The following is a 24,894-nucleotide window of genomic DNA, read 5'->3' as shown; positions in this document are numbered from 1 at the left end:
AAACATCCAATAATTATGGGCATAGAGATATGGTGGTTACCCAAAAATTCTATAGGTTGCCATAGGTTATATTTTACCAAAACAACACTAGTTTAGTGTTGATAGAGTATTATATAATGTTAGTGTGGGAATGTTAGGCCCAAAAAACAAGGGTCATCATGCCCTAAATCCAGACAGATGTTGAGATGTTGAGATGCCCCACCTGGGGGATTGCATAATGGTGATGGCAGCAAGATGATAAGATAATAGTCCATTACATGTCAACTTTACTGTGGAACCTCTCTAGAAGACTCTACCTAAAAGCAACAGATTAAAAATTATATTCAAATCTAGCGGCTGGACAATGCCAATAATGATTGAAATGCCAAGGAAAGGAAGATTTCTAGGGAAGCTGCTGAGGGAATTCATAAAACAATCATGGGTTAATGAACCATGAAGCATGGTGGGTCTAGGTTGTTTGAAGGAAAATTTCTCACATAATTGATCTAGACTAGAACTCAATTATTATGTTGTACAAACCCCTGAGAAACAACACTAAAACCATGGCCAAATATATAGAGTAAATTATAGTTCTACAACCTCATAAACTCTCCTTTTTGCTTGAGACTTCCACATCCTTTTCCTTCTCTTCACTTAATGTTGCAGGTGTCTCCACTGGGGCCTCTGTGACGGAAGCAGGTTCTTTTTTCAGCTCAGTTTCAAACTCCTTTGCTGCCTGCAACATCCAAGATACGCATTAAAATGGCCGGGCATGGTATTATGAAGTCAAATATTATTCAAACATTTTGATAATAGTAGGTGGAGTAGCGGTTTTAAGCAACATACAAAAGTAGCAAAATACCTAATAGACAAATCCAGACAATGAAACCTTGTCAATCATGTCTGGACGAAAGCCTCAATAAAGATGAAACCTTTATCGTTTCTTTTCCTTTTCCCTCGTTCTTTTGAAGTATAGAGGATTGATAAGAAGGGGTGTTTGGGTCCCATTAAAATTTAATGAGCCCTTTGTCTTCTATGTAGGATTTGAAACACACTCACTAGTAGTGCAATATGTAAGACATCAGCAAAAGTCAATGAGATGTCCAGACCAATTAGGGCATTCACCACTTGTACTTAAATAAAACTCATGTCTACAATATATTTATGCAGGAAGAAGCTATATAGCCCTTGTCACTCACATATCAGACATGAACAAGCAAATAAAAAACCAAAGAAAAAGAAAATGCTTAGTGGTAATCCTTCCATTAAGAAAGTAAAATAATATATTGGGATTTAAAGAAAAGGACAACCACCAAAGCCAAGTCTATCAGACAACCTAGTGTGGGCATTTCAATATATATATAGATCAGAAGAAGATAGCAATTAATAATAATAATAAATTCAAGAGCAATTATTATTATTAAAAATAATAATAATGTGTACAGCACTAGAGTACCCAGGCTGTGTGCACTCAGAGGGTCAGACAACCATGAAAGTTATTTTCCTGAAATAAATTATTGCAGATGCTTATAAATGGTCAAGGTGTTTGCTTTTGAAGACAGAGGGCATAAGCAGCCACCTACATCAAAATGAAAAAATAATAATAATTTTGGTTCAAAAATGAATTCCCACATGAAGAATTTCGAACATAAATTTATAATGTCAAGATTCCAGGTAACAAGGAGAGATCAAAATGACAAATTATTATTTTGTTGCAAAAACGAATTCCCATATAAAGAACTTTAAACATAAATTTACAATGTCAAGGTTCCAGGCAACAAACGGAGGTCCTGCAATTTCAGGACAAGTTTTCAGCAAGTTTATATCCAACTGCAAGGAAGTCAAATACTGCTATTCTCTGAGAAGACCATGAGTGCCTTCACCATTTCTGAAGAATACCAATTAAGAAACCAAATATTCAAAGAGGAGAACGAGAAATGCCTTTTAGCTTTTGGACTTTCAACAGCACAAAAGAAAAGAGAAAAAAAAAAAAAGAAGGTAGATGTTTTCCAGTTGCATTTTGAATGGAGATTTGATTTTGAATATAGGTTATATCTTTGTGTTAGTCTCAAAACGAGTGCATGTTCTGTTATCAAACAGATGGATAGGTATTTTCCAATGTGTGCTTTATGTAAGATGTTGATGCTTGGCATTGCTGGGGACACCTTTATTTTACCATCTAGAAGGAAATGTCTTACTGTGATGAAGTTTGCATTGCCCAACAGAAGCTATAGAAAGCTACTCATACACACAGAATCAAACTTTCCTTATCTGGCCAAAAAAGAATTAATAAAAATGTTATGGGACAAACCTTCAATTCTGTTGTTTCTAGGAAATCGTTTCTTGGCAGAACAGGATGTAGAAGACTAGCTTCAAAACTCACCCTAGATTTCTTGTGTTGGAACCCAAGGTTGTGATGGGACCCCAAAATTAGGCTAAAATGTTGACCGGTAAGTCTTCAAGGTTTAATTATACCAACTTTAATAGGTCATTAGGGGACCAAAGAAGTTGAATAGGGAAAAAAACTGAGTCCGCTAGGTCAACCCTGTGAGTAGACCAAATGAATGAAAAGGTTACTGCTCCTGGCAATTGACCCACTGGTGAATCAGTTGGCCAACCAGCCACAGAAATAGAGGGGGATGCACTGCATTTTATTCATCAAAACCATAAAAAATACAATCTACAATGATTTGCCTTTTTATTCTACTAACTCCGCAAATAGGAATAGAAACTAACTTCCTAAAAAATAGGAAGCACCCTTTATTCTCTCACATGTCTAAACAATAAGAATGCTAATAGGAAGAGATCGAGGTTGGGGTGTGTAGGGCTTATCAGACTCTGTTGACAGAAAATGAGGATTGAAGACCGTGCATTGGGGGTTTACGGTTTGGAGTACTGGGGGGAGAAAGGTCTAGAAGTTTAGAGGTGCCTTTTTCGAAAGAAGTGTTTGAAGCCCTGTGCAGCCTCACTAGCGACAAAGCGCCAGGTTCAGACAACTTCACCCTGGTGTTTTGGCATTTTTGTTGGATTTTACCAAAGCTGAGATTATGGCTTTCTTTGAAGAATTCTTTCATCTTGGCATGTTCCAGAGGAGCCTAAATTCCACTTTCCTAGTTCTGATTCCAAAAAAAAGGGGATGTAGAAGAGTTGAAAGACTTTAGACTGATCAATTTGGTTGGGGGACTGTACAAGCTGCTCGCTAAAGTTTTGGCAAATAGACTGAAGTTAGCTGTAGGGGAGGTGGTTTCTAAGAACCAGCATGCCTTTATTCAGGGTAGACAGATCTTGGACACTGTGCTTATTGCTAGTGAGGCTATAGATTCTAGGTTAGAGAATAATAACCCTAGTCTCTTTCTAAAATTGGACATTGAGAAAGCATATGACCATGTCAACTGGGATTACCTTCTTTCTATTATGTCTAATATGGGGTTTGGTCAAAGGTGGATTAGTTGGATCAAGCAGTGCATTTCCACAGCTAGCTTCTCGGTTTTAATCAACGGAACTCCTTCGAGCATTTCCACAACACTAGGGGCTTGAGACAAGGCGACCCCTTATCTCCTTATCTTTTCATCTTGGTCATGGAGGCTCTCAATCAGCTGTTGTTCAAAGCCAGACGTGGGGGCTCCATTGAGGGGTTTAAGGTGGGAAGAAGTAGTAGAGAAGGGAGGGATTTGCTCCATTTTCTATTAGCTGATGACACTCCAATTTTTTGTGAGACCAACAATGACTAACTGAGATACTTGAGTTGGGTGTTTATGCGACTCGAGGCGATTTTTGGTTTAAAAGTGAATAGAGATAAAAGTGAGGTTATTCCCGTAGGAAGGATTGAGTCTTTGGAGGATGTTGTTTCAGTGATGGGGTTTAGAGTAGGGAAGCTTCCCACTTCTTATTTGGGACTTCCTTTGAGTGCCTCTTTTAAATCTTCAAGGGTGTGTGATGTAGTGGAAGAGAGATTCAAAAAACGATTGTCTATGTGGATGAGACAATATCTCTCTAAGGGGGGGAGGCTTACCTTGATCGAAAGCACCTTATCAAGTCTTCCAATTTATTTCATGTCTCTCTTGGTCATTCTACAGAACGTGTGTGCAAGATGCGAAAAGATTCAAAAGGATTTTTTGTGGGGCAGTGGTGCCTTAGAGAAAAAACCTCATTTGGTGAATTGGAGTTTGGTTTATGCTAATAAGGAGGGAGACTTAAGAATTCGTAGTCTTGTGGCCCTAAACAAAGCTTTCCTTAGGAAGTGGAGTTGGAGATTTGCTGAAGAAAGGGAGTCCTTTTGGAAACAAGTCATCATAGGCAAATTTGAGTTAGAGGAAGGAGGGTGGTGTTCGAGAGGAGTAAGAGGAGTCTATAGTGTGGGGATGTGGAATGCCATAAGAAAAGAATGAGAGGGCATTCATTGTAGATCCCGCTTTATTGTAGGGAATGGGAAAAGGGTTAAGTTTTGGAAAGACTTGTGGTGTGAAGACCAATCACTAAAAGAAGTTTTCCCTAATTTATTTCTGTTAGCGATTAAGAAAGAGGAGTGGGTTTCAGAAGCTTAGGAGGAGGACAGGGAGTTAGGTAGTTGGAATCCTCGCTTTTCAAGACATTTTAATGATTGGGAGATGGAAGAGGTAGAGGGCTTGCGTTGGAAACTTCAACCTTTGGTCATGAGAAAAGATGTAGAGGGTATTTTGAGTTGGAAAGAAAGTAGGAATGACATTTTTTCTGTTAAATCCCTTTGCTACTCCTTCACGAGGGCCTCAAGTGATTCTTTCCCTTGGAGTATTATTTGGAGGTCTTAGGCTCTAATAAGGGTGAGTTTTTTTGCTTGGGAAGCATTTTGGAATAGAATTTCGACCATCCACCAGCTCAAAAAAAGGGGATGGAATATGCTGAATAGGTGCTACTTATGTAAAGAAAAAGAGGAAACCAGTGACCATCTAATTTTGTTTTGCAAGAAGGTTAGAATGTTTTAGAATTTGATCTTCTCCCTCTTTGGTGTGCAATGGGTTTTGCATTCCTCGATTAAAAGGAATTTGCTTGGTTGGCATGGCGCTTTTGTGGGCAAGGGAAGAGAGAAGGCATAGAGGGCCGCCCCTTTATGCTTAATGTGGAAATTATGGAAGGAAATAAATGAAAGAGTATTCAATGATGTCGAATGATCCGACCAAGCTATCAAATATTCTTTTTCGTATACTTTTGTGAATTGGGCTAGAGTGTATTTAGAGAATCATTCGTTGTCTATGATTAATTTTATAGAGTGGTTGTTTGTCTAGTAAAGGGAAAGGTTTTTTGTCTTCTATTTGCCTAGTTTCTTGGGCGTTTGTTCGTATACTTTATGTGTACTGTTTTTGCCGCTTCTAGGCGTTTCTAATACAAGCTCTTATTTACCTATCAAAAAAAAAATATTGGTGTCCATGGGACGAAAATGAGTGCTCACAAGCATATAAGAAACATCAATTTATACAGTACTATATTACTTTAACATCTAAATGTTATATAATGGTTATCACACCATATATAAATAATGGAATTACTAAATCAAAACAGAAGCAAAAATAAAATTGCACAGTACTATACCATTTCACTTTCTAAATATAATATAATGGTTTACATAACACATTCAAATAATGAATTGCTATAATCAACCAAAAGCACAAGGCAACCTGTATAATTAGACTTAGAAACCATTGGTTTTGAAATATATATATATATTTGAGCTAGAAAAAGGATTTCAGAAATACACATTCTTTGGTTTTTCAAAAATACATATTGGGGCATTTTCTAAATACTTCACAAAACAAGATGGATAAATTAAGAAATTGAAACAGAATAATTGTGTTATATTTATAAATAAATGAACAAAAATTCAGTTAATTAAAATGGTCTAGAATCTCTAGGTTCTTTTCTCTGATTTTTTAAATAGTGACTAAATTACAGAAATGGCCACAAAATATATATTCTTCAAAGTTTTTCTGTGGGGAGCCTGTACGGATATATTTTTTTTTTTGATAGGAAGCCTGTGCAGATATTTTAAACAGGTTCAAGTTAATCTAAAGTCACTAGCACATTATATCATGCAAATTTGAGCTTTTAAAACTAAGCAGGTTTAGGTTGGTTAGACATGATGGATCTAGACTTGGAACCCTTGACCTTGAGCAATCTAGCAGCCTGTGTTTCCACCCTTTTTTATTTTTTTTCCCCTTTTCTTTCCCCATTTTTCTCCTTTCTCACAGCCCACATCAGTTTTGTTCAGTAGATGCGGCGTGACATAAAGGTGTAAACTGCCATATTCCCTCAATTGAGCAATTTCATCTGCCAATCTCCTATAAAAAAATATATTTCGATAACCAATAATTGAAAAAAGAGGCTCAAATTTCACTCTTTGGCTCACCTAAGAGATAGCTATCAAACTATCATACATAAAAGTTAGTTTGGACAAGAACTAGTTAAATACTCATTTCAAAAAGCAAGTATAAGGTCTTGTTAATGGGGTCTCTTCCTCCTATTGTCATGAAGCCAAAAAAAAGAAAGAAAGAAAAAACACTAAGCCCCAAACTCCATCATGGAACACACAAACATATGCTATATTCTTTTCCTGAGCTCTCTATGCTACTTTTTTTGCCATCTATTCAACATGTTTTCCTTTACCATTTCCAATCACTTATCCTCAATCCAAACAAAGAAGCAGTGGATTCCAAAATTGATCTATACAATATAACTGCAAAGCAAAACTCAATACTCTGACAACCAGCAGAGGAACATAATCAATGCCCAAAACTGACGTAGCTATAGAAATAGCACATTTCATGGACTCACCAGCTGAAAAAAGGAGCTCTGTGAACATCTAGAACTGGCTCAACCCAGCAAAGCCTTACTTTAACCATTCTGCTTTACTTAGGCTCATATCTTGTATCAAGCAATGAGAAATTGTGATTTTTTTCATGTTATGACCTTAAGTTCCCAATCCACATGCCAGCAATTCAGCTTTATCTAAGGTTATGTATACAATGCATTACAGGGCATAATGTCTTTTCTCACTGCCTCAATCAAATTTCTTTTGGCCTTCCTCTGGCCTCGAGCCCCTTCAATTTGAATCAAGTCACTCCTCCTTATCAGGAGATTCCCAAATTAAGCCAAACAGTGGTTTAAAGCTCGCATCCCAAACCCCAAGAATCCATTAGATTCATTGCCCTTCTATGTTTTTTTTCCTAAATTTTCTCACTTACAGAAGAAATGATCAAGATTTTCCACCTAAGTTCCATAATCAAAACCTAAGTTCATCTCCTAATAGCCCTAAAAAAGAACACAAAAAATTGAACGAAACACAGGAACCGACCTGTTGAAAGCTTTTGACAGTCTTTCCAATGCTGCGGCCGACCTCCGGCAACTTCTTGGGGCCGAAAACGAGTGCTGCGACGCCGGCGATGACGACAAGCTCCGGCACGCCGAGACCAAACAAGCAGGTACAGGTAAGACGCTTCTGGGTTCGGATTCGGGTCCGGCTCCGAGCCACAACCAGAGTCTTGGCGTTGAAAAAATTGGAGTGAGAAGAAGAGAAGGAGAGGGTTTGCGTGGGTTTTGGAATTGAAGAGAGATAGAGGGCGGCCGCCATTTTCTTCTTCTCTTCTCTTTCTCGTTTCCTTGCTTGTAAATCTTGAACAGAACAGAGTAAGATAATATCATGAATGCGGTGTCCTGGCCCTTGGAAGCATGTGTACGTTGTGGACCCATGTCCCTTTTTTAAAATAAATAAATAAAATTAAATACGTATTTTTTAATGGCGAAAATATATAAGTTTTTATTTTTCTTCTTATTTCATAGTTAGATTACAACTCAGGTACTGGATCGGGCTAATAAGTAATCTAAGCCTGAAGTGACAATCAATCTCAACTAAATTCAACCCAAACTTTAACTCAAAATATTCAATCTAAGTATAACTCAACCTCATTTTTTTAAACTCGAGTTGAGTTCAAGTTGTTTATGTTAGACTCAAATTTGTCAGGTTAGACTCGGATTAATCATGTTGAATTCAAGTTGGTTGGATTATATAATTTAAAATCCACTTGTAATATTTTTCAAATTTTTTTAATCATTTATATAAAAAAAAAAAGTTAAATAGTTAAAACAAAATTTCAAAATAGCAATAAAAGAATAAACATAAATTTATATATTTTTCTAAAAAAAGGAAAAAATATATGATATAATATAATTTAATATTTTTTTCTTAAAAATAGAACAAGAAAATGAATATTATTACATATGATAATATGCATTATAAATATTATAAAAAATTAAATCAGGTTTGGGTTAGACTCAAAGTTATCTAAACCTTAACTCGAGCCTAATCTAAATTGAGTTCAAGTTAAAAAAAAAAAAAAAAAAAAAAAAAGCCTAACTCAAATTCAACCTAAGTATTGAAAATGAATGTCCAAATTTACTCAAATGTCGAGTTGAGTTGGGTTTGGGTCCAATCAAGCTAGATCGGGTCAACCCATTCAAGTTGCACCCTTATTTATAGTAAAATCCAATATGAAACAAAATATTTTTTAATATTATTTTAAATACTTTCTTGGAAGTAAACATGTCAAAATTGATGCATTTTACTTCATAAATCACTTAAGTGGATAAACATGACTATCATATTTTTTTAATAAATAACATATAATATTATTAATTTATAAAAATTATATATGTAATGTTAAATTTATTTAAAGATAATTAAAAATGAAACTCAAAGATATATTGCCTCAATAAAATGACAAAGCTTAATTCTCCTTTAGTAAAGCAACAAATTTAGAAAAAAATTAAAATAAAAGTTGGATTAGTAACATAGAACTATATAAATTGGACCTACAAGTCTACAACTACTTAAGAATAAAATTTTAAAATTTTAAGAATTAGTATGATTTAAAAATAATTTTTTTGTTTTTAAAAATAGAAAATGTTAAATAAATAAATTTCAAATCAAATTATACTTGATACATAAAATTTATTAATCTATAAACATAATTTGAAAATTAAAAACCGAAGTCAATGACATTAAAAAGTTGATTAAAACTCATTTTGAATAACTTGGGTAGTTTCTTCTTTACATATAATAATATTTTTTTAAAAATTTTCGATAGGCTGAATAAAACTTCAAATCAAGTCAAATTTAAATGGTGTTTGGTAAATCAATTTAATAATTTAATGTTACTTAATAATTTAATTAAATATATTAAATATATTAAGCATGTTTGGTAAAATAACTCAATATTACAATTTAAAATTATTTTTAATATTAAATCAAAATAATTAACTTATTATTATCTCAAATCCATTTTCCCTACGCACATTAATGAGAGGGTATTTTAAAATTATGATTCTATTGTAAATAAAGTGGTGAACGACCACATTGAATAAAATATTAATGGTTATTTATGAACTCCATTTACTCATCTTTAAGATGAGTAATGGGAGTTCATATGGTGAAGCCTTTATCCCATGTAAGAAGCATCTAGAGAAAAAGAAGTTTTCATTCTTCCTCTCATCATCTCTTTCTTATTCTCTATTTCTTTCATTCTCTCAACACTTCTCTTCTTTGATTTCTTTCTCCCCTTTATATATATTATTAAAGTAATATATAGTCATCTCTACTTTTATTTGAGTCACATTTATTTTCGTTTTACAACATGTTATCAGCACGAATTGCTTTAAAAGTAATTCTCATATCTTAAACTTGAAGTTATTTATATACAATAAAATTTTACATATTTATATTATTATTGATTTGTTTTGTTAAAGGTTATAAACAAATTATTTGATTTTCTTTATAATCAAAGTTATACCAATGCTATCAATATATTATTGATTCTAATAATATTGTTTTGTCATATATATGAAGTTATTTGACAATGTCAAATCTTACAAAACTCAAATTTGTGTCACTTGACATTTCGGGAAAGAACTATCTATCTTGGATCCTTAATGCTGAAATACATCTTGATGCAATGAACCTTGGAGCTACGATCAAAAAAGGAAATCAAGCATCCCTACAGGATCGCGCAAAAGCATTGATTTTCCTTCGCCATCACCTCCATGAAGGTTTAAAAAATGAGTATCTTACGGTAAATGACCATTTTACTCTATGGAGTAATTTAAAGGAAAAATATGACCACCAGAAAACTATGATTCTCCCAAAAGCTTGGTATGATTGGATGCACCTGAAATTGCAAGATTTTAAAACTGTTAGTGAATATAACTCTACACTTTTCAAAATCAGCTCTCAATTAAAGTTGTGAGGAGAAAAAATCATAGAAGAAAACATGTTAAAGAAAACTTTTCTACGTTTCATGCCTCAAATGTGCTCCTGTAGCAGCAATATCGAGAGCGTAGATTTACAAAACATTCTGAATTAATATCATGTCTTCTTATTGCTGAACAAAATAATGAGCTTTTGATGAGAAATCACTAGTCTCGTCCAACTAGATTTGAACCATTCCCTGAAGTGAATGCAATATCGTCCTAAACTTGTGGACGTAGACGAGAACGTGATCATGGTCATGGAAGAAATCTCCGATACCATGGTTATTGTAATAATAATTCATTAAATTCTCATAAAAGGAAAACCTCATTGCACCACCAAAAGTGGAATAATAGAGGCAAAACAAGAAAATGAGAAGTGTTTACAAGATAAACCTCCTAAGAACCATGAGAATAATTGTTATAGATGTGGTATGAAGGGGCATTAGTCGCGTACCTGTTGTACACCCAAACATTTGATCAATCTTTACCAAGCATCAATAAAAGCAAAAGGAAAAGAGATAGAGATGAACTTTAACGATGGTGATGGATTGGACCTAACCTACTATGACATTGATTTCTTTGGAGATCCTAGTGAAAAAACAAGCCATTTAATAAATGATGAGAAGATTAACATTGATTAATGTTACTTTGTATATCAAATAATATATTATTATGTCTTATATTTACATCTGATTTTCTTTTGTTATTTACATTATGCTTTTTTTTTAGTTATATCTGAAATCCATATGTTATTTGGTCTCAAGATGAATGAGGATGATGTATGTCTCGCAAACTGTGCAACCACGCACACAATTCTTCGAAATAAAAGATATTTTCTCGAATTGACATTAATAAAAGCTAATGTAAGTACCATATCTAGTACTACAAACTTAGTTGAAGGCTCTGGAAGAGCAAACATAACGCCACCAAATGGAACTAGATTCCATATAAATGACGCTTTATATTCTAGCAAATCCAGAAGAAATTTGCTTAATTTTAAAGATATCCACAGAAATGGATATCATATTGAAACTATGAATGAAGATAATGTAGAATATCTTTACATTACTTCCATTATATCTGGCCAGAAGCTTATAATGGAAAAACTCCTGGCTTTCTCCTTTAGGTTGTATCATACAACTATAAAGTCTAATGAAGTTGTCGTGAACCAGAAGTTCAACAACCCAAAAGTCTTTGTCTTTTGGCATGACAAGCTAGGTCACCCAGGGTCTTCAATGATGTGTCAAATAATCGAACACTCACATGGGCATCCATTAAAGAACCAAAAGATTATTTCTCCCAATGAATACTCATGTGTTGCCTACTCACAAGGTAAATTGACAATCAGACTATCTTTTACTAAAGTTTAGAAAGAATACATGGGGACATATGTGGGCTTATACATCCACCATATGGACAATTCCGTTATTTTATGATCTTAATAGATGTTTCTACTAGGTGGTCACATGTTGTCTCCTTTCTACACGTAACGTTGCTTTTGCTAGACTCCTTGCACAAATAATCATATTACGAGCACAATTTCCAGATTATCTAATTAAGACAATACATCTTGATAATGTTGGCGAATTTACTTCTCAAACATTCATTGACTATTGCATGTCAGTAGGGATAAATATTGGGCATCTTGTTGCTCATACTCATACCCAAAATGGTTTAGCAGAATCCTTAATCAAACGTCTTCAATTAATAGCTCGACCATTACTAATGAAAACCAAATTACCTACTTTCGTCTGGGGACATGCTAGTATGCATGTTGCAGCTTTAGTCCATATTCGACCTACAACTTACCATGAATACTCCCCTTCACAACTTGTGCTTAGAAAACAACCAAATAGCTCTCACTTACGAATCTTTGGTTGTGTAGTGTATGTACCAATTGCACCTACACAACGCACTAAAATGGGTCCCCAATGAAGACTTGGGATTTATGTAGGTTTTTATTCCCCCATCTATCATAAGATATCTTGAATTTTTGACAGATAATGTTTTTATAGCCTGCTTTGCGGATTATCATTTTAATGAGAGTGTTTTCCTGTCATTAAGAGGAGAAAAGTCTATTCTTAAAGAATGACAAGAAATTAGTTGGAAGACATCTACTATGTCCCATCTTGATCCTTGTACAAGTCAATGTGAACTAAAAGTTCAAAGAATCATTCATTTTCAAAATCTTTCAAATCAATTACCAGATGCATTCATTGATACAAAGAAAGTGACAAAGTCACATATCATGAGTGCAAATACTCCAGTACGGATTGATGTCCTTATAGGATAGTTAACAAATGAATCTAAGATACGCCTGAAGCGTGGTAGACCTGTCGGCTCAAAGGATATAACTCCCCAGAAGAGAAGAACCCAAGAAAAACTTGGCACTCTAGAAAAGACCATCAAAATGACTTATCAGTTTTAAATTGATAAATCTATAGCCCCAGAAGAGGCACATATTGAACAAGAAGCCCCTAAAGAGGCACATATTGAACAAGAAGCCCCTGAAGAGGCACATATTGAACGAGATGCCCTTGAAGAGGCATAGGTACCTGAAAATTGTGAGATCTCAGTAAATTATGTACACACGGGAGAAAAAAGGGATCGAAATAATACTATTATTAACAATATTTTCGCTTTCCAAGTAGCCTCCAATATCATAAGAAATGATGAAGATCCCGAATCACGAAATGTGGAAGAATGCCGACATATAAATGATTGGCCAAAATGGAAAGAAGCTAGACAGGCAAAGTTAAACTCATTAACAAAATAAGAAGTTTTTGGACATGTAGTCCAAACACCTGAAGATGTAAAGCCTGTTGGGTACAAATGGGTATTTGTACGAAAGAATAATAAGATCATAAGATATAAAACGCGATTAGTAGCACAAGGTTTCTCGTAGAAACCTGGTATTGACTACAAGGAAACATACTCTCCCGTCATGGACACAATCACATTTCATTTCTTAATTAGTTTGGCAGTCTTAGAATGACTAGATATGCGTCTCATGAATGTTATCACAACATATTTATACAGATCCATGGATAATGATATATACATGAAAATCTCTAAAGGATTTAAATTTCCTGAAGCAAATAGTACAAAGCCTCGTAGCATGTACTCAATCAAGTTACAACGATCTTTGTATGGATTAAAGCAATCTGGATGCATGTAGTACAATCGCCTTCTCGAATACTTGCTAAAAGAAGGGTATGTGAATAACCCTATATGCCCATGCATCTTCATTAAGAAATTAGAAACCGGATTTGCAATTATTGTAGTGTATGTTGATGACTTAAATCTTGCTGGAACTCCTGAAGAGCTCACAAGAACAACAAATTACTTGAAAAATGATTTTGAGATGAAAGATCTTGGAAAAACAAAATTGTGTCTCGGCCTGCAGATTGAGCATTTTCCAAATGGAGTTTTAGTATATCAATCAACATACATTAAGAAAGTTTTGAAGCATTTTTATATGGATAAAGCGCATCCTTTAAGTTCTCCAATGGTTGTTCGATTACTTGATGTGAAAAATGACCCATTTTGTTCTTGCGAAAAAGATGAAGAATTACTTGGTCCTGAAGTACCATATCTTAGTGCTATCAGTGCACTTATGTATCTTGCCAATTGTACACGTCCAGACATTGCTTTTTTTGTCAATTTATTAGCAAGATACAATTCCACTCCAACTCGAAGACATTGGAATGGTATCAAACATATATTTCGTTATCTTCACGGAACTACTGATATGGGTCTATTTTACTGAAGGGAATCAAAACAACAATTGTTTGGATATACATATGTAGGATATCTTTGAGATCCATATAAAGGTAGGTCACAAACAGGGTATGTGTTTAATTGCAATGGTACTACTATTTTATGGAGATCTGTTAAACAAACAATGGTGGCCACATCATCAAATCATTCAGAAATACTAGCAATTCATGAAACAAGTCGTGAATGTATATGGCTAAGATCTATGATCTAACATATTCGGAAATCATTTGGACTCTCCTCTATCAAAGGTGACCCTACAATATTATTTGAAAATAATGTTGCATGCATTATACAAATAACAGGGGGCCATATTAAAAGAGATGGAACTAAACACATTTCACCAAAATTCTTTTATACACATGAACTCCAGAAGAGTGGTGAAATTGATGTGTAACAAATACGCTCAAGTGATAATCTAGCAAATTTATTCACAAAATCATTGCCAACCTCAACATTTAAGAAGTTAATACATAGGATCGGAATGCATCAACTCAAGGATATCGGCATGAGGGGAAGTATGCTTGTAAAAGGGTGTTAGTGTATTATACTCTTTTTTCCTTCGTCCAGGTTTTGTCCTACTGGGTTTTATCGGCAAGGTTTTTAACGAGACAATCCTAACATACCAAGAAAAACTTAAAGAATTATAAGAATATTGTACTCTTTTTCTTTAGTTAGGTTTTTCCCATATGGTTTTTTACTAACAAGGTTTTAATGAGACATATTTTTTTAATATGGTGGTCATCCAAGTGGGAGTGTTGTAAATAAAGTGGTGAATGACCACATTGAATAAAATATTAATGGTTATTTATGAACTCCATTTACTCATCTTTAAGATGAGTAATGGGAGTTCATATGGTGAAGCCTATAAAAGGCTTCTTACACCCCATATGAGAAGCATCCAAAGAAAAAGAAGCTTTCACTCTTCATCTCATTCTCTCTCTCTCTTATTCTATCTTTCTTTCATTCTCTCAACACTTCTCTTCTTTGATTTCTTTCTCCCCTTTATATATATTATTAAAGTAATATATAGTCATCTCTATTTTTATTTGAGTCACATTTATTCTCGTTTTACAACAGATTCCACATTCTTAACTCATTTGTTATAATAAATATTTTATAATTGCCTTATGTATTTACAATACACAACATATGGATGTTTTATCAACAAATTTATTATTTAAAATTAATAAAAGAAAATATAAGTTAAAATCAACATGATAAATATTAGTTAAAATCATAGTAAATTTATTGATTTAAAATAAATTTTAAGCCAACTTTACCAAACAACCTTAACACTTAAATAAAAAATAAGTAATAAATTTTAAGTTAACAACTTAAGAACAACTTAACTTAAAGTCAATTTAACTTATTAAGTTATAAGTATTAAGTTTCACCAAACACTCACTTAATGTGTTAGATCATTAACAAGTTTAATAATTTTTAAGAATAACTTGGAACTCAAATAGTGGTCGAATTAATTCAAAAAATTTATGAACAAATATATATATATATATATATATATATATATATATATATATATATAAACAAATAAATTCCAAATTATGCAAGACTTAATGTGTTGGATTCATTAATAAGTGCACTCATTTTTAAAAATAATTTAAAACTCAAATAGTGAAAAATTGTTCCTCGATGACTTTATTACTATTATTATTATTATTATATTTTATACATTTTCTTCTTAAAGAAATAAGCTTCAAACCATGTGAAACTTTGTATTAAATTTATTAATGAGTTTAATAATTTTTAAAAATAATTTGAAATTCATAAAATTGATTAAGTTAATTACAAATTAAATCAAAGTATTACAAAATACTTTGTCTCCATAATTGAATACTAAATTTGTGAATGTAATGAAAAATATGACTTATTTACATATTAAAAAAGTTAAGTTTTATTTTTAAAAATTTATTTTAAATAAAATATCATTGACAATTATTATTATTTATTTTTAACTAAAAAATCAGTTATGCTCTTACAAAGATATTAATATCCATGTTATTATAACATATATTAAAATAAATTTTTTAATACAAAATTATAATTTATGATTTTATTATAATGCTACTATTTATATTTTACTAAAAATCATTTATTTTTAAAATTTATTTGTAATCACAAAAGTATTTTCATTTTTAATAAGACTTGAATTAAATTTAATTAATATTACATAAATTGAATTTACAATGTTTTCAAAAAATTAAAATGGAAAATTTATTTTTAAAGAGAAATTATTCAAATAAGTGTTTTTTTTAAGTATTTTAGAAATAACTTACCAAATACCCTTATTTTTATAAAATATTTTTAAAAAATATTCTTTAAATTAAAAACCAATTCTAAAAATAAGTATGGGACAAACATTACCAAACCAACCATTAAATTTTCATCAAGACAAATTTAGACTTGCTAAAACTTGAGGAAAAACACAATTATCACACCTTGATGATTTGATATAAACAATTATATCTTATAATTAATTAACATGAAATAAACATATTTTTATCTTTTCCAAAGAACAATGCTACAATATCAATTCAATATCTGTTGAACTTGTAATCTCGATCGTTAAAAGTATACAATGAATGTAGGGAATTGGATAGAGATACAAATATATAAGATTAGGACAAAAAAATGAGACTACATCCAAATAACTAGTAAATAGATTCAAAATATAAAAGAATAGAAGAGGTATAATAGGAATGAAACATAAGTTGGCTCTAAGATTGAATTGTATACACAATTGTTTCAATTTTTCATTTCTAACCGATACAACGAGACCTTTTTGGAAATTTACCCTTTTTATCTTTTTTTGACCTCATTTTGATAAAAATACTTTTATTGTTTTCTTGTAAAAATAATCATTTCTTTTAAAATATATTATAAATATTTGAAATAGTTAAAGACATTTATATTAAAAATGGTTACTCTTCATATAAAAATACGAAAGGTCACAGATATGAGAATTATTTATCCCTTTTAACTGATTAATTATTTTCTAAATTCTCACATATAAGAGAGGGGTAGCATTTGGAACATCGCCGGCTTCCATGCCGAGCGGTCGATGTCCAATCTTCACATGCGCTCTCTTTCAAGGCTAGCATTTGATACGCTCTTACACTTCAAACCAAACTCCATTCACCATATCAAACAGCTTCACGCCCACTTGATAACGAATGCTGTCAGTTCACCCCCTCTTCTCGCCAAACTCATCCACCATTACTGCGCTTTCTCATCTCCGCACTACGCATACACATTCTTCATACACTTGCGCTCTCCAAACCTCTTTCTCTTCAACACTTTGATCAAATGCCTCCCACCCAGCAGCTCTATTCTCGTTTTTGCCGACTGGGTCTCTCGGGAAGCCTTGGTTTTCGATGATTTCACCTACATTTTCGCTCTTGGAGCTTGCGCTCGATCACCGTCTTTGTGGGAAGGGAGGCAGATACATGCCCGGATACTGAAACAAGGTGTTTGGTCCAATGTTTTGGTGCAAACTACGGCCATACATTTCTATGCAAATAATAACGATGTGGCTTTGGCAAGGCTTGTTTTCGATGAAATGCGTAAGAGAAGTAGTGTTACATGGAATGCGATGATAACAGGATACTGCTCCCAAAGAGGAAAAGTTGTATGCTATGCACGCGATGCGTTGGTGCTGTTTCGGGCCATGTTGGTCGATGCTTGTGGCGTAAAACCGACGGATACTACTATGGTTTGTGTTCTCTCCGCGGCTTCTCAATTGGGTGTGCTTGAAACCGGTGTTGGTGTGCATGGTTATATAGAGAAGACGGTGTTGGCTCCTGCGAACGATGTTTTTGTTGGTACTGGGCTTGTTGACATGTACTCCAAATGCGGGTGTTTGGGCAGTGCTCTGTGCATTTTTTGGGGAATGAAGGAAAGGAATGTCTTGACTTGGACGGCGATGATAACTGGGCTAGCCAGACATGGGAGAGGGAAAGAAGCATTAGAACTTTTGGACGAGATGGTGGCCTATGGTGTGAAGCCTAATGCAGTGACTTTCACTAGCTTGTTTTCTGCTTGTTGCCATGCTGGGCTTGTGGAGGAAGGCCTTCAGTTGTTCCACAGCATGCGGAGTAAGTTCGGAGTGACGCCTGGAATTCAACATTACGGCTGCATAGTTGACCTTCTTGGCCGCGCTGGGCATCTGAAGGAAGCCTACGATTTTGTAAGGGGAATGCCAGTGGAACCCGACGCCATCTTGTGGAGGAGTTTGCTAAGTGCATGCAAAGTTCATAGGGATGTTGTGATGGGTGAGGAGGTTGGGAAGCTGCTTCTGCAGCTCCAGCCACAGCAAAGTTTTGCTGATTTGGTAGCTGCTAGTGAAGACTTTATAGCATTGTCGAATGTTTATGCTTCTGCAGAAAGGTGGGAGGATGTGGAGACGGTGAGAGAGGCAATGAAGGTTAAGGGGATAGAAACTAAACCTGGCTGCAGTTCAGTTCAAACCAGTGGCTAAAGCTTCTCCTTGCGGGGCTTGTAGCTACTAGGTATGGAACTCATCATACACATTGGAAGTCCAAGGGAACTGCCTTACAAAACTATCACATGCTCAAAGGTGAGAAAATTGTAGCATAATTCACAATATATTTAAACACAAAGAATAGGAGTTGTTTCATACATCATGCAATGACAATATACTTTGCAAGAAATATTGCAACACAATCAATTGTTCATGAAGACATTTTCAACAAAAAGCTTCATCCTTGGGATGCTCTGCTTGTTATTGCTGGTTTCCACTGCCCTGAGGCCCATTGACAGCCCCACGGATCCGCTTTTGCAGATGCTCCAAGCTAGCCACTCGCTGCAATGATGCAGTTCGGCCCATCTTGTTCCCTGCTGCTCCTGCAGCTGCAGGATTCTGCAGCACGCTTTCAACTGAAGAAACGTCTGCCAAACCGTTATTGATTCTTGGGTCATGGGTGGATATAAGGTTATCAGAAGGAGATGGATAAAAGTGCTGCTTTGGTTCATCTTGCACAGGAACAGCAGCATCTGCTGATGTGTCAGATGGGCTTCCATCAAATGAATGCATGCCCGCCATAGATATCTCAGACATGGTTTGGAACAATGGGTTCAATCCAGTAACTCTTTTAACCGTCTCTTCAGCCATCTTCACCTGGCAATATAACCATACCACAGTATGATGTCAGTTTGCTACGTTTTGTTCACACCCGAAAAAGAAAACAGCAGGATCATTAATTTTTATGTTCAGCTTCCAAGTTGCAATAAAATCTGAGGATAGTACTTGGCTTGGGCTAAGGCAAATACTGCAAGTTTTAAAGAGTGCCTGGTCGTAAGCTCACAAAAATTTTGATGAATGCCCTACCTTTGCTCTCAATGTTTCCACATCAGCTTTTAAAACCCTATTGTCAACAGCTGCTTCATTGTACTTTTGGCTTATATCAGTAAGACGCTTCAACAAAGAAGAATTTTCAAGTCTTAATTGGGCAACCTACAAAAAACCATGAAGAAATACTTAACAGAATTCATGAAGGGAAAAAGAAATGCAGGGATGAAAAAGTACAAGGAAAAACAATACAAGGGACACAACCTGTGTCTCGAGCTCAGTCAAATGAGCCTGTTTTCTTCTTCTTGAGCGTCTAGCTGATTCTCTATTTGAGAGCATTCTGAGAAACACCAAATGAATCAATGGAAGCAAATTGAATTTGGCAACTGAAGTATCCCAAGCATGAAAATGGCCCATAAGTGGGTATGTTATGGGTTGATGCATCTGATATGTTAAGACAATTCTTCTAAGAAAATATATTTGAAAAATAAACCATTCTGGAGCAATTGAGCTGAGTTCATGTCCATGAACATGGTCTTTTATGCACTTTTATGATTATTTAAGGGGGCATTTTTCTTTTAAAAAAACATTTTCACCAACAAATTATTTGTAACCTTTTGATCCAGCAATCTTGCAGTTTATAGTGCAGGAAAATGTTTCAGTAGTGACAAATGGAAGTCAAAACAAAATTACTTCCTACAGTTAAGTGATATACAATGAAGATCTGGAACATGTCAAACTTGCTACCCCAACTTCTGTACACAAAACTACAGCATACACCAATGCCTCTAAGCTAAGTAAAATTTTCAGCATGTTAAACAACAGAGACCATTGTTACCTCCTGACACGTTTTGCATCGGCAGGGTCCATATTCTCAATTGTTTCTGTTTCTCCTTCAACTTCATCGTCATCTGAATGTTCTCTAGATGATTCACTTGTTGTAGGCCTCAACTGAGCCCCAGCTTTCTTTTGCATGGCAGGTAAAGAAGGAATTCCAAGTGGTCCACCAGCCTCCTTATCTGGTGCTCCGGATAAATCATATCCAGATCCTGTGCAGATAATAATGATTAATATAATACTTCTGATGATAACTTTATCCCTTCAAGCTACATTAAAAATAAACCTGTTCCATGGAAAAACTGTTACAGGGAAAAACCCAATTCATGCATGAACCGTTAAGGTGAAAAACCCAATACTTGCATGAAAATAGTCATGAGGGGCCATTAAAAGAGCAAAAATATCTGCATTCAGAACTGATAACAATATCATCATAACTCATGATCATAATCATCATTGTCACCAACCATTGGCCATTCCATAACTTAACTTCTTGAGGTTGGCAATGCAAGTCAGGTTGTTCCAGCCCACCAAATGCAATGAATAAAATTTCACCTTTGGAATTTCAAATCTTTCCCTTGATAACTCCAAGTCCTCTTTGGCTGTCTACTCTATTTGGTGCCCCCAATGCATCAGCCACAAGAAGAGCAAGATCACTAAAATTTGCAATGAAAATCCATTTTCCACTCCAACTTTTATGCAGTGACAAGATTCAGACCCCATGTGTATGCATGATATAGAATTCTCAACTGCCATTGTATAGATACTAATCCAGAAGTATGAAAAGAATGAAAGACTATAAATATATGGATATGCAAACCTTTACAAGGAGCTTGAGATCGCAACTGAGAAGTTTTGGAAGCCTGTGAGCCAGTGTCAGCTAAAGCAGCAGAATCTTGAGGTTTTACAAAAGATGCCTATTGACACGAACAAAAGCATTTAAGTTAACCAGAGCTGTATCCAAAGGAAAAGTGCAAGGTTTTGGATCCGTAATATAGAAAAAGTGAAGGAAGATTTCTAAAATCCTATGCTTTCAGTGCAAAAAGCAGCTGTCAGCCTTAGCTCAATTGGTAAAGGGATGATGTGAATGTCGGATTGGGGTAGACGTAGATTTTGAACAACATGTTCTTATACATGTATCAAAAAGGAAATATGAAAGTCAAATAGTAGAAGTTGTAGATCCCAAGTCGTGATTATATATTATTTATTTTAGATCAAACAAGGGATTCAATATTCATGCATGGAATAGATGAATAGTAATTGAATCTAAATAGTGAATTGAGATTTGAATGATAATAGTTAATGAGTCGTAAGGGCTCATAGTTGTAGGTTTCCCTTTAAAATGTTACTTGTGAAATGTTTTGAATTACTCTCTTTTACTTCACAACATGGGAAGCATGCAGCATCTCCCTTAAGTACTTAAACTTTGATCAAAGAAGATTTAGGGGAATTGAGTCATGTTTTCTTCCTAAATATTTGCTCTCTCTACAGTAGGGTATCAGAACACGTTGATGCATCCAGGAAAAGTGCAGGAATAGAATAATGCATTTCCCAATTTGTTGTCGAGGGAAACCTTAAACAAGCAGCTCTACAAATGAATGAAGTAGACAAGGAATATAGAAGATTTTTTCCCCATGGGTGAGTGATACAGAAAAAGGGTGACTAGGGGCTAGAAGACAGATCTGCAATCATGACCTGAATGATCTGTAGCTTATGAAGAGGAAGTGGTAACTGATCAACAGTCACCTAGGACAGGAGAATTTAGGTTTCAAAAATAAAGTGGGAGGTGATAGGGGTGATGTCTGCTGGCTAGGCATATTTTTTTATGTGAATAGGATGGTGCAAAAGAGAACAATCCAACAAACACCAAACAAACCAAATTGGCCCATTCCTCCCTGGTCCTGCCTTGGCTTAAAATCTCTGGAAGGAGCAAAACAGGGGGACCTTTTTAGTGGTCTGAAACCTCATGAAGAAAGCTAGAGGAGCTTATTCTGCAACCGTTGTTTGTTTTGATCAAGGAGACTATGGTAGATAGCAACATTCTTTTTGGATTTCATTACGAATGTGGGGAGTTCAGTTGTCAGAAGGCATTGTCTTTCCTTGTTCCTTTGCTACTAATTTATTTCTATTTTTCTGCAGGTGTTCTGTCTTGACACCCAGTGAATATAAGTTGCATCTGTTTTACATCTTCCTATGGTATGCATTTTACCTGATAGAAAAAAATAAAATAAAATAAAATAAAAGTCCAGAAGCTGAAAAGGTCGAACATTCACAAGGACTTTATATGGGACAAACAAAGACTTCAAAAAATAACAGCTCTTAGAATGAAGGTTTTACACTGCTGAAGATGACCATGACTTGAAGATCCAATCACTTCTTTTATGAATGAATGTAGGGGCTAGATTTTCAAATGAAGATTGCAGGTATTGTTGTGCTGATTTGTCAAAGTAGAAAGAAATTCTAGAGGTTTTGGAATATTCAAAGTTCAAAAAAAGTCCTGGCATATTGTTCAATGCTGATGCTGCCTTGAAGTTTCAATTTACACTCTAAACCAATGAATCCAAATCCCTTCAGATGCCAAAACTCTTAATTGCATTAAATATAAGACAACATACCATCGAAATCCCTGCACAACTGTCTCCCCACAAACACCCCAAGCTACACGCCAACTCTCATGTGCAAGTGTGCACCACCCATAAAGCAGACCAAAGAAATGAAATAAAATTGATTTCTGATCTCAGAAAAGTTGACATTCAAGAATAATTGTCAATTCATGCAAGCACAACCCAATGCAGAATTGATAAAATGAAAGTAAATTCAAAATTTGATCCTAGAAAAGCCTATATTCTAGAAGGAGTGCAAGAGCTTAAGCAGCAATCTAAATTTGCAACAATCCACACAAAATTTATGGCGGATCAGACATGCACCGCTGTAACAAGAATGTCAAGGGAATTCAGAATGCAACTGTTGCAAAACCGGAATTTTAGTCTGAGTACATTCGCAGATGGTTCAATCCGACCTGTCAAAGGACTAGAAAATTAAAATAACTGAAACAACACCCACAAGCATCAAATACAGTATCCAATTGATTCCGAGAAACAACCAAAAGCTTGCTGCTTGTTTGATTGCTAAGAAAATATTGAAAATTAAAACAAAAATCAAATCTCAGAATAAGTATTCAGAACTAGCTTGTCAGTTTTTTGGAATAAAAAATTCTTTCCTTTCCTATGATTTTTTAGGTCATTTTTCCAGCAAGCAAAAGGATCAGAAGCTATTTTCCATCATCCAGAAACCAAAAGATAAAAACATAAGATTGAACTCCCCCCTTGCTTTCATTTCATTTCTTGCAAACCAAACACACCCAGAAACAACCGAAATGCAAACGATTCCAACAACCAATCGCAAACCCCAACGCCTCCTTTGGTTGCTAAAAAGAATGTAGAAAAACAGGGGAACTCAAGGCTCCATATTGTTTGCTGAGAAAATACAGGAAAATCAAAGTGAAAAACTTTTAACCTCACAATTTTACTACAACTATTGTGCCGAGCTATGCTCCATTTTCCACTTTTTTTTGGAACAAAGAAAAGTCAAAAGACATAAAGCTCAAAATTTTCACAGCACCCAAACGGATCGTGCCGAAACCAAAAGCAACAGAAATGAATAAATACATAAATAAAACACAAGCACAGGATTCAACCATTTTCCTCGCTTTCCTTTCATTTCTCGGGAACCAAAGAGATTCAAAAGAACAAAAAGAAATAATAATAATAATAATATTAAGAATAAGAATAATTACCCGAGAGAGAGCGACAGCAGCACAAGCCAAATTGAGGCGGCTCTTGAGGAAGGCCTGGTACTCCTCGGAATCGATGGGAACGTTGGGAGGCGGATCCAACGAGGTGGCAGGGGCAGGAGGGGCAGGAGGAGCAGGAGTGGGTTTGGGATCATCGATGGGAACCTTGAGCTCGACGACGTCGTTTTCAGCAGAAGGACCAGAGGCAGAAACAGAAGAAGAAGAGGGAGGAGAGGAGGATTCCTGAAGAAAACGCTGGAAGGCCCATTCAGATGCGCTGCGGTTCATTTGGGAAGGTTCTTTCGATGATGATGGTGGTGATGCCCAAAACTGCTCCGGAATTTCATCCACTGAAAACACCCTATCCATTTTCGCTCTCTGTCTCTCCCTCCCTCTCTCTCTCTCTTTTATTCCCTCTTATTTGCCCCTTCCTCTCTCCCTGATTCCCTACCTTCCACGAGTAGGATTAGCTTTGGAATTTGGACTCTTCCAAATCAAGATAGGAAGATTCAAATTTTTAAGGATCCAAGTGGATTTTTCCTAAACATATACAACATTAAATTACGACAACTATATTTTTTTTCTTTTGTTGTAAATAGAATTAAGTACATTTTAAGATTAGAAAAATTAGGAATTTTTTCAGTTGTTTTTAAAAAAAAATTTCCTAATTTGAAGTCGAAATAAAAGTGGGTTTTTCTTTGGTAGAGATGGTGAATGGGTTGGTGGAGTATAGCTAAATTTGGTTGTATGGGGTTTCCAATTTGATAAAGGGTGGTGGTGAAGGTGTCAAAATATGGATTTCCATACACTTGAAATACTTTGATTGTGATGGTTAATAATTATTTTGAGATGCATGGTTGATATCCATACATTCTAATTGCACAGCACCCACGCAACGATATGCTTT

General features: G+C 34.8%; 3 protein-coding genes across 3 annotated transcripts; 1 reads left to right on the top strand and 2 right to left on the bottom strand.

Annotated features, from left to right (window-relative positions):
• Positions 1–379: 379 nt before the first annotated feature.
• On the bottom strand, positions 380–7,702 carry LOC100250385 (sec-independent protein translocase protein TATA, chloroplastic). Its single transcript, XM_002279571.5, has 2 exons — positions 7,304–7,702; positions 380–715 (listed from the first exon to the last, which is right to left on the bottom strand). The coding sequence occupies exons 1-2, from the start codon at positions 7,577–7,579 to the stop codon at positions 581–583; spliced, it is 411 nt and encodes a 136-aa protein (XP_002279607.1). The 5' UTR covers positions 7,580–7,702; the 3' UTR covers positions 380–580.
• A 9,335-nt stretch (positions 7,703–17,037) lies between these two features.
• Positions 17,038–18,729, top strand: LOC100267428 (pentatricopeptide repeat-containing protein At3g18970). Its single transcript, XM_002274767.4, has one exon. It carries the CDS (start codon positions 17,111–17,113, stop codon positions 18,524–18,526), a length of 1,416 nt encoding a protein of 471 aa, XP_002274803.1. The 5' UTR covers positions 17,038–17,110; the 3' UTR covers positions 18,527–18,729.
• LOC100255566 (light-inducible protein CPRF2) lies at positions 18,627–24,609 on the bottom strand. Its single transcript, XM_002279484.5, has 6 exons — positions 23,991–24,609; positions 21,015–21,111; positions 20,196–20,406; positions 19,622–19,697; positions 19,397–19,522; positions 18,627–19,186 (listed from the first exon to the last, which is right to left on the bottom strand). The coding sequence occupies exons 1-6, from the start codon at positions 24,354–24,356 to the stop codon at positions 18,791–18,793; spliced, it is 1,272 nt and encodes a 423-aa protein (XP_002279520.1). The 5' UTR covers positions 24,357–24,609; the 3' UTR covers positions 18,627–18,790.
• Between the last annotated feature and the right edge of the window lie 285 nt (positions 24,610–24,894).

Source organism: Vitis vinifera, chromosome 14, assembly GCF_030704535.1.
Source record: "Vitis vinifera cultivar Pinot Noir 40024 chromosome 14, ASM3070453v1".
Taxonomy (NCBI): Eukaryota; Viridiplantae; Streptophyta; class Magnoliopsida; order Vitales; family Vitaceae; genus Vitis; species Vitis vinifera.
This window is presented reverse-complemented; position numbering and strand designations above follow the sequence as displayed.